This window comes from Mauremys reevesii, linkage group 2 (assembly GCF_016161935.1).
Source record: "Mauremys reevesii isolate NIE-2019 linkage group 2, ASM1616193v1, whole genome shotgun sequence".
NCBI lineage: Eukaryota > Metazoa > Chordata > Testudines > Geoemydidae > Mauremys > Mauremys reevesii.
In genome coordinates, this window is record NC_052624.1 from 90,044,256 (window position 1) to 90,057,983 (window position 13,728).

Genomic DNA, 13,728 nt, shown 5'->3' on the forward strand with positions numbered 1-13,728 from the left:
AAGGAGGCTTCTGTGAAGTAATTGTGGTGAGTTTTTGCTCTGTGTTCCCATACTAATTAAAACTCACTATTTGGTTTTCCAAAACATCAGCTGAAGGAAGAAAAGCAAATAATTTGGGATTGTAAAAAACCCAGATCTTTACATAAACTGATCAGGGTCAAGTACTTTCAGTTCATAAGTGGAAATAGGCTACTGTACAGTAAATAAGGATTGTACAGTAAAATAACAAAGGTGTACTATATGTTCCTTCAGCAGTGAGCACAGTGATTTTAGAAATCATGCAAGCACCATAAATGAGTATTGCAGCAGCTGCAAGAGTGCTTCACATTCTAATCTGGTTCATTTTAACCAGTACTCAGCACCTAGAAAAACTCTGGAAAAACACCGTGATCCACAAAGCCTGAGTTAGTGGCTTAGATTCCAAATAACAATGAATAGGGAGAGAGAGATGCCTAAGAATGTGATCCACAAAAGCTGGCACACTCTGTGGGGAGCTGCCTAAGCTAGCCAGTGGGAAATGCCAACAAGAGGGTTGTCTTAAGCCCCACCCTCCTCACAGAGATAATTGCCTATCTCTGTTAGCGCTCCACAGATGGGAACTCCTCACCTGGAGTCTGGTGGCTGAGGTGCGTAAGTCACTTTTTTGTGAGAATGAGTTAGGCGTCTCCCTCACACCACACCAAATGGCCAGAGGAGGAGGTGATGACCTTATAACATTTAACCTAGAGGTTAGAGCACTCACTCGGGATGGGAGAGAGCCATGTTCGATTTTTCTCTCCTCTGGCAGGCAGGGAGAAAGGATTTGAATAGGGTTTCTCATCTCTCAAGAGAGCGCTCAAGCCACCAAACTATGGGATGTTCTGCTGGGGGCTCCCTCAATCTCTGCTGTTGAAGCTGTTCCACTCTGGGTTGATGACGAGAGTCATTGGGCCAGAGAGAAAGAGAGTAAGACTGACGCTGCAGTCCAGTGGTGAAGGCACCCACCTGGAAGATGGGAGTCCCAGGGTTCAGTCCCCTAACTCCAGTGATTCTTTCATTATTTATCCACAATGGAGCAGCTTCAGCAGGGAGAGACTGAGGGAGACCCATGTAAGAATATCTCATAATTCAGTGGTTGGGACACTCTCCTGAGAGGTAGGAGGCCCCATTCAAATCCTTGCTCCCCACTGGGAAGAGCACGGAATTGAACCTGGGTCTCCCACATCCCAGGTGAGCACTCTAGCCACTGGACTAAAAGTTTTTAAGGTGGTGCTTTCACCACCAGATTTTGAATGAGTCCCAATCTGGTAGGCTTCTTCTGAGCTCACCTACTGGATTGGGTCCTGTGGGCAAGAAAGGCAGCCGAACACCTATTTTCCCATGGTTCATGGATTACCTTGGGGCTTATGCAGGAGAGATGCTTCTGGACACCTAAAGGGAGGTAGCAGTACACATGCCCAGAGGCAGAAACTTAGGGACCTGGAGAACTGTCACTGTAATAACCTAGGTCCCAAGTGAGTTTAGGGACCTACAGAGTTAGGCGACATCCAAGTGGGAATCGTGTGACTCATAGCGCGTCTAGGTCTGGGGGTGAGGCGCTTATGTACCTTTGTTGAGCTGTACCTCAGGACCTGATTTTAGGCCCTGGCTTTCACTTCTCCCCAAACACGTGCATGCTCACTTGAACAATTCAAATAGCTGTGTACATGCCAATGTTACAATTTGCATCCAGGACAAGTGGGTTTTGCAGATGCAAATTCTTAACACTTCTGTGGTCACAGTTGTTAAAGTGCGCTCGCAGGTATTCATAGATGCAAAGTGAGGATGGGTGTGTGGAGTGGGTGAAGTCTGGAAATTCACAAGACAAGACTGGTTAAAGGCCCAGCTGAATGTCTAGTGCAGAACTGCTCTGTCTCAGTTCCTCAGCTGTAAAAGAGTTCTTTGGTGCATGAATTGGTTAATGTTTATGAAGTACTTTGAAGATGAAAAGAGCTATTTAAGGGCTAAGTATTATTAGTTATTTAGTACTAGTATTAGGAGAAAGAAATAAAGAAGCAGACATAGGAAGCCTATCCAAAGCTACAGACCCAATTCAAACTGAAGAGCAGAGAATGGGAGAGTCAAACTGACATGGCAAAGCAGGTAGAAAGGCAAAATGAGGCAGAGTCAAAGTTCACATAAGGGTTTGGTTTGATTTGGGTTTGGTGGTGGTCTCGCTTTCATCATATTTGTTCTTTAAACTTTCTTCCATTCTTGCATTTTTCTCAGAACTTGTATAACCCTCAGCTCCTATAACCCACAAGGCTGTTGGTATCTCGCTTTAATCTAGTTATACAACTAAATCAAGAATGAAAGGTAGAAAGCTTTTTTCCAAAACATCCCTATTCATGTGTCTGTGATTGGAAACAGATTTTATGTGGTTTTCTGCTCTCTTTTGTAAATAGCTAATAATTAGTTGTTCGTCAGGCCCAAAGAATGTCTCTAAGTTTTATCATCCTTTATGCAATATCAATATTTAAATTTAGTGAAAAACTATTAAATGACCATTAATAAAGTCTCCTTGAAAAGAACTAATCGAGTAGCCATCTATAAAACACAATACTTCAGCAAATGAGTCCTAATTATATACATGCTTGTATGGTTCCCATCAATGCAGTATGTGAGAACCTCCCAAACACTAATGTATTTATCCACCCAAACACTGTGGTATTAATCCCATTATCCAGAAGGGAAATTGATATGGATAGGGAGAAAGTAACTTGCCCAGGTTCCACTATGTCAGAGAGAAATTTAATCTAGATGCGCTGAGTCCCCATTAGTGCTTTAGCCATGAGAGCCCATTCCTTTCATCCAGCAGGTGTACGGTTTGGTTGTAGAATAAGCAAGATGACATTAAAAGGTGTGATGCTTCTGTGCCCGCATCTTGTACAGTGTCTTGTGCCTAGGCAAAATGGATGTAAAATGCTATCAGTCTGCAAAAGGGAATGGTGAAATTCTGATTTGGTTGCATTTTACATCCACTTTATACTTACTTTGCACTAGTGCAAATGACTGCACAAGGTACAGGACAATGGAGAATCACTGAGGCCCATAATGTTTGGCCATTTATCTAGCTGACCAGTTGGACAGAAAAGCAAAAGAAACCCCTACCTCTTTTCTCCTCATCACCAAAGTTTTCTAGCAGCCTCGTGTTCTATTCCCCTTGAGAATCAATGTCAAATCAGGACATTCATAACTGAAAGTGTGAAAAAATATATTCAAGAAAGGGAGAACCGTAAACCACCTTCTCTCCTCCCAGTTGTCTAGGTCACAGGCTCAGTTGTGGCACACCAGCCCTAGCTGTATCCTTCACATCATTTTTTTTTCTTGGACTCCAAGGTAGTTCAGACAGGGACACCCAGAGGGGGGGCAAGTGGGGCAATTTGCCCCGGGCCCCACTGGGGCCCCGCGAGCCCTGGCCCAGCGGCAGTCCGGGTCGTCAGCGGCATTTTGGCGGCAGGGGGCCCTTCAGTGTTGCCAAAGACACAGAGCGACTGAAGGGCCCCCCGCCGCCAAAATGCCGCCGAAGACCCGGACCGCCGCCGGGTGAGTACAAGCGGAGCAGCTCCCCCACTTTGCCCCAGGCCCTGAATCCTCTGGGCAGCCCTGAGCTTAGATGAGAACTACAGGTGTCTTGCTCTGATTAGGTTGTCTTGTTGGGAGCTGATTTAAACTCCACTCCTGAATGAGAACAGATGAGAAGCAAACAGGACACGAACACAAAGTTTAAGATGGAGCCACAATCAAGCTAAAATTGATAGTGGCTCCAGGGGCAACAGGAAATGTAGCAAGAGAAGGAGAGGCAGGGAAGGGGAAATGGAGGAAGAAACCTGGGGAAGGATAAATTAGAGACTGGATTAGAAGAGAGTTATCTCTGGGTGATCTTATGAAACAATGTTCATACTTCCTTTTTGTTGTATCTTCTAAATCTTTAAGCCTATCTGAAATAAAAATCTCGTGTTTCAGAGTGGAAGCTGATTGCCAGAAGCATCAGGAAGAGAATTATTTTCCATAGACAGAATCGCACAATTAACAAAGCATATTTTAGGTCTCTCTTGTTTACCTTCCTCTGAAGCACACAGCACAGTACTGGCTGCTGCAGGAGGCAGGATATCGAATTTGGTGGTCTGTTCGTGCATAGCACATCCTATGTCCTTGCCTAACATGGTAAAAATGTCATTGATTGGTCAAGCTCTCCTTTTCAGATACCACAATCACAGCAATCCTTCATAGCCCTCGTACTTCATGGACTTCAAGTGTCTCTCCCCACATCTCTCAACCCCCCAAAAATAAAATCTGCTCTGCCTCTGCTAATGTTGTTCTTCTTAAAATACACCTCTACACCGCTATAACGCGGTCGTGGGGAGCCAAAAATCCCTACCGCGTTATAGCTGAAACCCCATTATATTGGGGTAGGGGCGGCAGGGCTCCAGCGGTGATTTAAAGAGCTCCGGGCTCCAGCCACTGTGGGGAGCCCCAGGCCCTTTAAATCACCAGTGGAGCCCCACTGCCACAGCCCCGGGGTAGGGGAGGCAGGGCTCCAGCGGTGATTTAAAGGGCCCAGGGCTCCCTGCAGCAGCCAGAGCCCCAGGCCCTTTAAATCGCCAGCGAGCCCCACTGCCACAGCTCCAGGGTAGCGGTGGTAGGGCTCCGGTGGTGATTTAAAGAGCTCCGGGCTCCAACCGCTGCAGGGAGCCCGGGCCCTTTAAATTACCAGCGAGCCCCGCTGCCGCAGCCCTGGGGTAGCAGTGGCAGGGCTCCAGCAGGATTTAAAGGGCCCGGGGCTCCCTGCAGCAGCTGGAGTCCCGGACCCTTTAAAGTGCTGCCGGAGCCCCGCTGCTACCGCGCTATACGCGAACCCATGTTATATCGGGTCGTGTTATAGCGGGGTAGAGGTGTATCTGAAATCACTGGCAATTGATGATATATAGGTTTAATATGTATTTCCTGTGCCCCTCCTTCTATATGTATTGATTTGATACCATTTAGCAATTATCTCTACACTTAAGAGAACACATCTCTAGGGATTAGCCACCTGTTTCCCCCTCACTGCCCTGCTTTCCTCCAAAAAAAACCAAAACAAAACAAACAAAAAACTATTTAAACTATTATCCATCAAGCAACTTTTAAAAAAATCTATAGAAAAATGCATATACAAAGGCATTTTTAAAAAAGAATATTTATTCCCTGCCATTCTCTCTCTTTAAGTGAAAGCAAGGTCAACATTGCTTTAGTAAAGTATGTTGCTGTTTACATTTACTGTAGTGCCCTTTTGGTTCAAAAGCCTCTATGGGAATTTAACAAACTGGACAGCTAATTGCTTTGAGCACCTTTTTAAAGTTCACACTGATTACCACATGGAAGTGCGTTGTGCTGGGTTAATGGGCTTGCAGCAGAAGTCTCTTGAAATATTTTTTTTTTCCTTTTCAGCCTGTGTTATGCATTTGTGGCTGAAATTTAAGGATCCTTTCAAAGTGGAAGTACTTGCTAACAACAAATAACATATCCGCACACTACTTTATAAAAACCCCAAGCTTTGTTTTCTTGGGTCATTTGTGGTTCCCATATGGCTTGGTTTCTCTTGGGCAGCACACTCTTTTCTGAGACAGAAGGTCTTTCTTTGCCTCAAACAAGCGCTGGGCTCAGCCTCATTCCCAGTGCTGATACTGCAGAGCAATTTTAGGCAGGTTGTATGGCATTAGAGATTTATCTTTGGAGAAGATAAACCAAAGTCCCTCTCTGTCTGTTTCTGGTAAGAATGGAAGTTAACCCTGGCATCCTGTGAGACAGGTTCTGAGGTCTGTTTATGAGTCAACAAAGCTTGCATAACAGTGCTGTATTAATAAACACAGTGTCACTTTTAGCTCTTTACATGGATCGATTATTCTTGTTGGTCAACGGGAACAAAAATTGATGATTTGCATCCGCAGTAATGACAGGTTAGGTTAAATATTAGGAAAACTTGCAAAGGAGCAAACTGCCAAGGGTAGTTGTACAGTCACTATTATTGGGTACATTCAAGGTTATGCTCAGTATGCATCCATGGGTTCAGAAAATAAAACACATCCTAGTATAGTGTGGTGGATGGAGTATATTGCTGAACCCCTTGACTTCCCTTCCAAACTGAATAATCCTGGTTTACTACAAGCTTTGGGAAATCTGGATTCTGAAAGGTGCTAAAGAAAAAAAAATTCTGTTCTATTGCTCTCTTTATAAGAAATTTATTTTTATGAGGGTTTTGCAAAGCCCAAGGCATCCTTTTGATCAAGAGATTTGTATTAATGTTTCTTGCCCATCTAAAGGACTCTAAAAATGGATTTATCACAGATCTAATTTAAATTAGAGAATGAATAAGGGATGCGGGTTTTTTTCATGTGGACCAAGCACTTATCTGTATATTTGTATTGTAAAAAGTGAAGCCTAATGTACTTTGATATTGGATTTTGTGGGCAGGACAGCATGAATTGAGAATTGCCCTTCTCACTTGAGCACAGAGATGACCTAAAGCAAGCAAGCTGAGAGAATTTCAAAGTTTGTGTGCCTTCTCCACTGGAAAAGGGGCACAAGTCAAGATCAGCTGATTCAGAGCAAGTTCTCAAATCCCTCTGATTACATCCCAAATGCATTGGTCTTTTTGAGGAAGAACTGTGTGATCTTTTGCTCCATCCACTTTGTTTGAGCACACTTAAATCGTTGTCTTGTCAGATCAATTTGCTGGAACCAAAATCTTTGTACTAGCTGAATGCAGGTGCTCTTTTCAATAATGGATATTTTATTTTTTATTTAATACTGTCAGGTTCTGACCTGCTGTTCCAGACCCTTGCAGCATAAAGATAGGCGAATTCCTTGTTTAGATTTATAATAGAGCTCTTATCTCCAACGGTGTGTTTGTTTTATGATTTAAATTATTAAAATACTGAAAAACTTATTTAGACAAATTAATCCTTGGTGCAAACGCAATGGGGTAACACCACAAATTCTTATTTATTATTATATTTAATTGTGTTTATTATGGTTGTTCTTAGGGACCAACCAAGAATGGGGCCCCATTTTGCTAGGTACTGCATATACCTTATTGTTTCATTGATTAGCACAAGTGTGATTAGGGTAGTGCTTATATATGGAGATATACCTATCTCATAGAGCTGGAAGGGACCCCAAAGGGTCATTGAGTCCAGCCCCCTGCCTTCAATAGCAGGACCAAGTACTGATTTTGCCCCAGATCCCTAAGCGGAAACTCACAACCCTGGGTTTAAGCAGGGCACTGCTCAAACCACTGAGCTATCCCTCCTTCCTGCATCAAGTTATAATAAAGGAACGCTAATAACATAATACATTTATACAGCACCTTTTCATGAAAAGCCCCAGAGCCCTTTACATCTCAGCACAATTACAAAGATATATCAAACACTTCAACTCTTAATTTAGAAACTAAAAGTGACTCAGCCTTCTGCATATAAAAAGGTTGTTGGATTGCATAGTCCTGGGGCATAGACACTAAAAGCTTGAGCATCAGATGTGCCTAAATTGTATACAAGGCAATCCATCAGGTCTGCAGGTTCTGACCTTATTTAAAAAAAAACAAAACTAGGTGTGAGAATGTCAGAAAATAGTAAGTTGGGAAGATATTCACTGTTGTTATTCTGAACCACAGCCCCAACCCAGCCCTGAGTTCCATGCAAGAGACCTTTACACCCCCACAGAAGCCCATTGAAGCTGGTAAACCTTTGCATGGCCAGCAAGATTTCACCCAAAGAGAACTCATTTCTCAAGGAAAACATTGCTGTTTTTGTAGAACAATACATCACAAGAGTGCAGAGGGGCTGGAACAGGACACGGGTCTGGCCCTGTGATTATGGCCTAGATAAAGTTATAATCATTGGAAGCAGGCGCAAAAGGAATTATTTTCAAATATAACAAGCTTGGCTATTACTTTTTACTGAGAATGATGATTAGAGACTTTCAAATACTCTTAACTCCTTATAGTTCACTAAAAGGACTGGCGCTTTGAATAAGTTAACTTGAGGGTCAAGTGTTTTAAATAAGAAGTTATAATTATAGCATCTGCAAAGTTCTGACAATGTCAAAGTGAGTGCAAGTGAGTGCAGAATTTGGCTTGGTGTTCCTTTTATGCAGACTGTCGCAGAGTTTAACATTTCAGAGTTTCTGTTATGCGCTGGTGACGTGCGCTTGTTCTCTCTATGTTAACAAGCCTTCCTTTCCATGGCTTGTTCAAGCTGTTGCTGTATCAAAACCCAGGGGCCAGATCCAGAGCTGGTATAAATTGACATCACTCCATTTAAGTCAAGGGAGATGTGTTGTTTTACACCAGCTGAGGAGCTGGCCTCACATCCGTAGGTGGCGTGTGTTTAATATTTCAATAGAGGTTATTATTTGTCATCTCCACTATGTCTATTATTAATACTGCTTTACAAGGCTGCTTTACTCTTGTTTGGAGGGTGGGGGGAGAAACTCTCTACAAAGCTTTTTCTTTTCCTTTGCAGTTTTGTATGGAGTTGAACCAGCCGACTCTGCCAAACATCCGCAAATGGAAGGGCCCTAGAGGATGCTGGAAGGGTGTTGTTTCCGAGAAACCTTCAGGCGAGCTACATAAGGTACATTAATCCCCAAAGCTTGACCTTTTACTTCATTTTGTTTTGCTCAAGCCAAGGACATATTTTTAATTTGGGCCAAAGCATTCTGCAATGTTTTTGCAGCAGCCGGGGGGGGCAAGGTTTGCAATTCTCTTCTGTTTTGAGCTGACTCTTCTTGTGGTATTTGATTTTACTTTTGTTATTCATTTTTTCAAAGAGTGATTTTTCTTTCTGTGTAGCCAGGAATCAAGGAAAAAATATATATTTAAAAAAGAAGAGTGTGTGGCAAAGGCCACACAATAGGATAAGAAGATAGTCCTGCAGTCTGCATGCTGAAATACTGAAGTACTTCCCGAGTACTGTTCTGCTAGTCAGCTAACCTTGTTCCATGATAAAATGTTGGCTGGAAGTTGGTAATGTTTTCAGTTTTCTTAGTTTGCAAATTAAGACCTCACAGGGAATCTGTTCAGTGATCTTTTGTCTTCTGGAAAAGTCGCTTACGTTCTGTGTTCCAGAAACTGTATCTTGCCTATATTTAAAGTACGCTGTGGGCACTGTTTAAAAAAATAAACACAGGACTGCAGTGTTACTTTTACTGCAGCACTTCCTATATTTAGAGTGTATATTGCAGCAAAATATTTATCCTGTAATGTAATAACAATTATTTATTGGCACCCACCGCTGTTGAAAATATACAAAATATATTTACACTGAGCTAGATTCTGTAAGCCTTCCTGAAGCTAAGGTAGTGCCTTACTCTTTGAGAAGCTGTCTCATTTATTCCAGTGAGACTACTGAGGAGTAAAGTACTCTTCAGCATGCCAGGATCTGGTCTGTTGTTGTTAAATATGATAATTTGCATAACTCTTATAATTGTATAGTTCTGCACCCATCATGTCATGAAGATGAGACATGTCCCCATGGAAGGAAATGAATTGTTTGTGGTTGTACGAGGGGATTATTTTCAGTCTATTCTGGGTATTGTTTTTATGAAACAGATGGCAACGGTTGTGTCCCATTAAAAACCTCATTACAGTACTGAAAAAAGAACCCACAGCTTCATTTTTCTCCTCCACATATGAATCATGTTACTGTTCAAGTTTGTTCATGGCTTGTTGTGACAGTTGTTGGGTGCTGTTATGGTTTTGAAGTGGAAGCTAAAGGAAAAAAGAAGCATTTCCTTTACAAATTAGACACAGCTACAGGGACTAATTGAAAAGCCACATAAGCAACATAAGAAATGTATTCTAGCAATCACTGGAAACATGTTGATGCTTTTTAATAGGGCTGGCAAGCGATTACAAAATTAATCGTGATTAATCACGCTGTTAAACAATAATAGGATACCATTTATTTAAATATTTTTGATGTTTTCTACATTTTCAAATATATTGATTTCAACTATAACACAGAATACAAAGTGTACAATGCTCACTTTACATTTATTTTTATTACAAATATTTGCACTGTAAAAAACAAAAGAAATTGTATTTTTCAAATAACTTCATACAAATACTGTAGTACACTCTCTGCGATGAAAGTGCAACTTACAAATATAGATTTTTTTTTTGGTGGTTACATAACTGCACTCAAAAACAAAACAATGTAAAACTTTAGCGCCTACAAGTCCACTCAGTCCTACTTCTTGTTCAGCCAATTGCTCAGAGAAGCAAGCTTGTTTACATTTGCAGGAGATAATGCTGCCACTTCTTGTTTATGTCAACTGAAAGTGAGAACAGGCATTCACATGGCACTTTTATAGCCAGCATTGCAAGGTACATTTGTAAGTTGCACTTTCACAATAAAGAGATTGCACTACAGTACTTGTGTGAAGTGAATTGAAAAATGCTATTTCTTTTATCATTTTTACAGTGAAATATGTGTAATCAAAATAATATAAAATGAGCACTGTACACAGGGCCGGCTCCAGGGTTTTTGCCACCCCAAGCAGCTCAAAAAAAAAAAAAAGCTGCGATTGTGATCTGCGGGAGCTCTACTGCCGCCGCTTCAGAATTTGGCAGCAGGTCCTTCAATCCAAGAGGGAGTGAGGGACCCGCCGCTGAAGAGCCGGACGTGCCGCCCATTCCCCGTGGCCGCCCCAAGCACCTGCTTGCTGGGCTGGTGTCTGGAGCCAGCCCTGACTGTACACTATATTTTGTGTTGTAACTGAAATCAATATATTTGAAAAGGTAGAAGAACATCCTAAAATATTGAATAAATTTCAATTGGTATTCTATTGTTTAACAGTGCAATTAAAACTGCGATTAAATGTGATTAACTCAAAAAAAAAATCGCTGAGTTAACTGCAATTAATTGACAGCCTTACGGTTTAAGTTTTAATGTGAATACGTAACAGTACCTATTTGGGTGCACAATAGGCTAATCCATTCCAAGGTATTTTTATTCCTTGGTTGGAAAATGCCATTTCTACTCTCTGTTGCTAGATTCACCACAGCATTTAATGGGGTGGGAAATAGGAAACCAAAGAGTTATGCAAGTATTCATTTGCTTGTTTTAAGAACACCGTGTAGCTGCACCTGAGAGAAAGCATGGTCTTGTTAATACACTGTGCTATGACTTAGGACAACTGGGTTCATTTCCCAGGTCTGTGAGACATCCTTTGTGACCTTGGCCAGGTGAAGGTGACTTACTTTCTATGCCTTAGCTCCCTTTCTGTAAAATGGGGATTGGGGGTAGGAAAGGAATAATTACTCTTTCTCCCCAGCCTCTGACTGTTTGTGCATCTAGCACAGAGGTAGGCAACCTATGGCACGTGTGCCGAAGGCAGCATACAAGCTGATTTTCAGTGGCACTCACACTGCCCAGGTCCTGGAGGGCTCTGCATTTTAATTTAATTTTACATGAAGCTTCTTAAACATTTAAAAAAACGTATTTACTTCACATACAACAATAGTTTAGTTATATATTATAGACTTATAGAAAGAGACCTTCTAAAAATGTTAAAATGTATTACTGGCACGCCAAACCTTAAATTAGAGTGAATAAATGGAGACTCAGCACACCTCTTCTGAAAGGTTGCCGACCCCTGTTCTAGCACAATAGAACCCTGAACTCTGGGCACTGCTATAATAATTATAATTAATAATATGTAGGATAAAGTGCAATTGGTGATTGAGTCAAGGAGGTCTCTGACTTTTACTGGTGTTGTGAACCATTAAAATCTAGCTCAGAGTGGATTAGTTAGGTCAACTTAAAATTTCTAAGAATTACCGTATATACTCGATCATAAGCCGGTTTGTTTATAAGCCGACACTCCTCCCCCTCCCGCCCCAAGATGGATAAGTAAAAATGGAAAGTTTTTAGAACCTGTTCATAAGCTGACCCTATAATTCAGGAGTCAGCAAACTTTGGCTCCTGGGCCATCAGGATAAGCTGCTGGTGGGCCGAGATGATTTGTTTACCTCCAGCGTCTGCAGGAATGGAGATAAACCTAAGTAAACAAAGTGTCGGTGAGCCAGCTGCTTACCCTGATGGGCTGGAACAGCAACTGGTGGGGAAATTTTTTTGGGGGGAGAAGCTGGGAGTCAGGGGAGTAACCCCTGTGACCACTCCCCCACATGACCCCACCCCTAGCCCGGGACCCCCACACTCTCCCCATCCCATCCCTTCCCATAGGGCCGGTGCAAGGAAGTTGAAGTTTCGCGCCCTAGGCAAAACATCCACCTTGCGCCAGCCCCCCCCAGCTAACCCTGCCCCCCATGGCAGCTAACCCAGCCCCCACCCAGGGATCCCCTCCGCAGCAGCTAGCCCCCTCCCGCCCCTCCTCCCCCCGCGGCAGCTAACCCCACCTGGGGAGACTCCCCTCCTATCCCCCCGCAGCAGCTAACCTTGCCCAGGGAGACTCCCCTCCTGTACCCCCGTAGCAGCTAACCGCGCCAGGGGAGACTCGTGGCAGCTAACCCCGCCTGGGGACCCCGCCCCAATTCACCTCGGCTCCACTTCCTCCACTGAGCACGCCGGCGCTGCTCTAATTCTCCTCCCCTCCCAGATTTACAGCGCCGATTGGAGGAGAATTAGAGTGGGGACTGTGTGCTCAGCGGAGGAGGCAGAGTGGAGGTGATCTGGGGCGGGGAGCGGTTCCCCTGTGCACGCCCCCCATTACTGTAGGCGGCCCTCCCCGGACCCCCCCAGCTCACTTCCACTCCACCTCCTCGCCTGAGTGGGCTTTTAGGCGCCCCCAACCACTAGGCGCCCTAGGCAGCCGCCTAGTTTGTCTAAATGGTTGCACCGGCCCTGCCTTCCCACCTTATCTGGGGAGGGCCAGGGGAGGATGTCTCTGGCCTGGCTGGAGCTGCTCCAGTGGGCCAGACCGGGCGGCGCGGCTGCAGCATGTTCCAGCGGGCTGGGCCGGGTGGCACAGCCACAGCGTGCTCCCGGCGGGCCGGGCAGCGCGGCCACAGCCTGCTCTGGGGGGCAGGGCCAAGCGGCACGGCTGCAGCCTGCTCTGGGAGGTGGGGCCGGGCGGCACGGCTGCAGCCTGCCAGCCCGGGAGCTGCAGCTGCTTCGGAGGCTGGGGGGAGACCAGCGTGCCCAGAAGTGGAGAGACTCTGGCCCCGCCTCTTCCCTTCTGTGCTGTGCTGCCTCTCCTTGCTCCCTCTGTTGGGGGGAGGGGCTGTGTCCCACCTCTCCCTCTCTATACCCATTCAGAAGCTGATCCCCGTCTCTGGTGCTTCCCTTTTTTACTAAAAAAATTCATACTTATGAGCGAGTATATACGGTATGTTCTAGAGCCTCCATCCTGCTAAGGGTCCTTGCTCCTGCACAGAGTCCCATTGGCTTTGATGGGACTCCCATCCCTATGATGGGATGCCGATCACCTTTGTGGCATTGTGATCTATTATAGCATCTTAAAAATTAGACCAATCGAATACAAAATATAGAAGTGGTGTAAAGTTCCCCCCGTTACCCTTCCAAAAAATTACATATTCACTGTCTTTCTATTCCTGGGCCAAATCCAGAAGTCTTTTCTCTGCTTTTACTTCTGCCAAACTCCCACTGAAGTCAATGGGAGTTTTAACTGAGTGAAGACTGATTGATTAATGACCATTAAGAACCCTGTTTCACAGGTGCAAAGAAGTTAAATGACCTGCACAAA

At 44.0% G+C, this 13,728-nt stretch overlaps 1 protein-coding gene across 1 annotated transcript in view; it reads left to right on the forward strand.

Moving 5' to 3' along the window:
* Positions 1 to 13,728, forward strand: part of EEPD1 (endonuclease/exonuclease/phosphatase family domain containing 1) — an 87,206-nt gene that overhangs the window by 59,739 nt on the left and 13,739 nt on the right. The window contains exon 3 of the mRNA XM_039526807.1: positions 8,523 to 8,633. Within this exon, the coding sequence (XP_039382741.1) occupies positions 8,523 to 8,633 (111 nt within the window). The remainder of the gene's footprint in view (positions 1 to 8,522; positions 8,634 to 13,728) is intronic.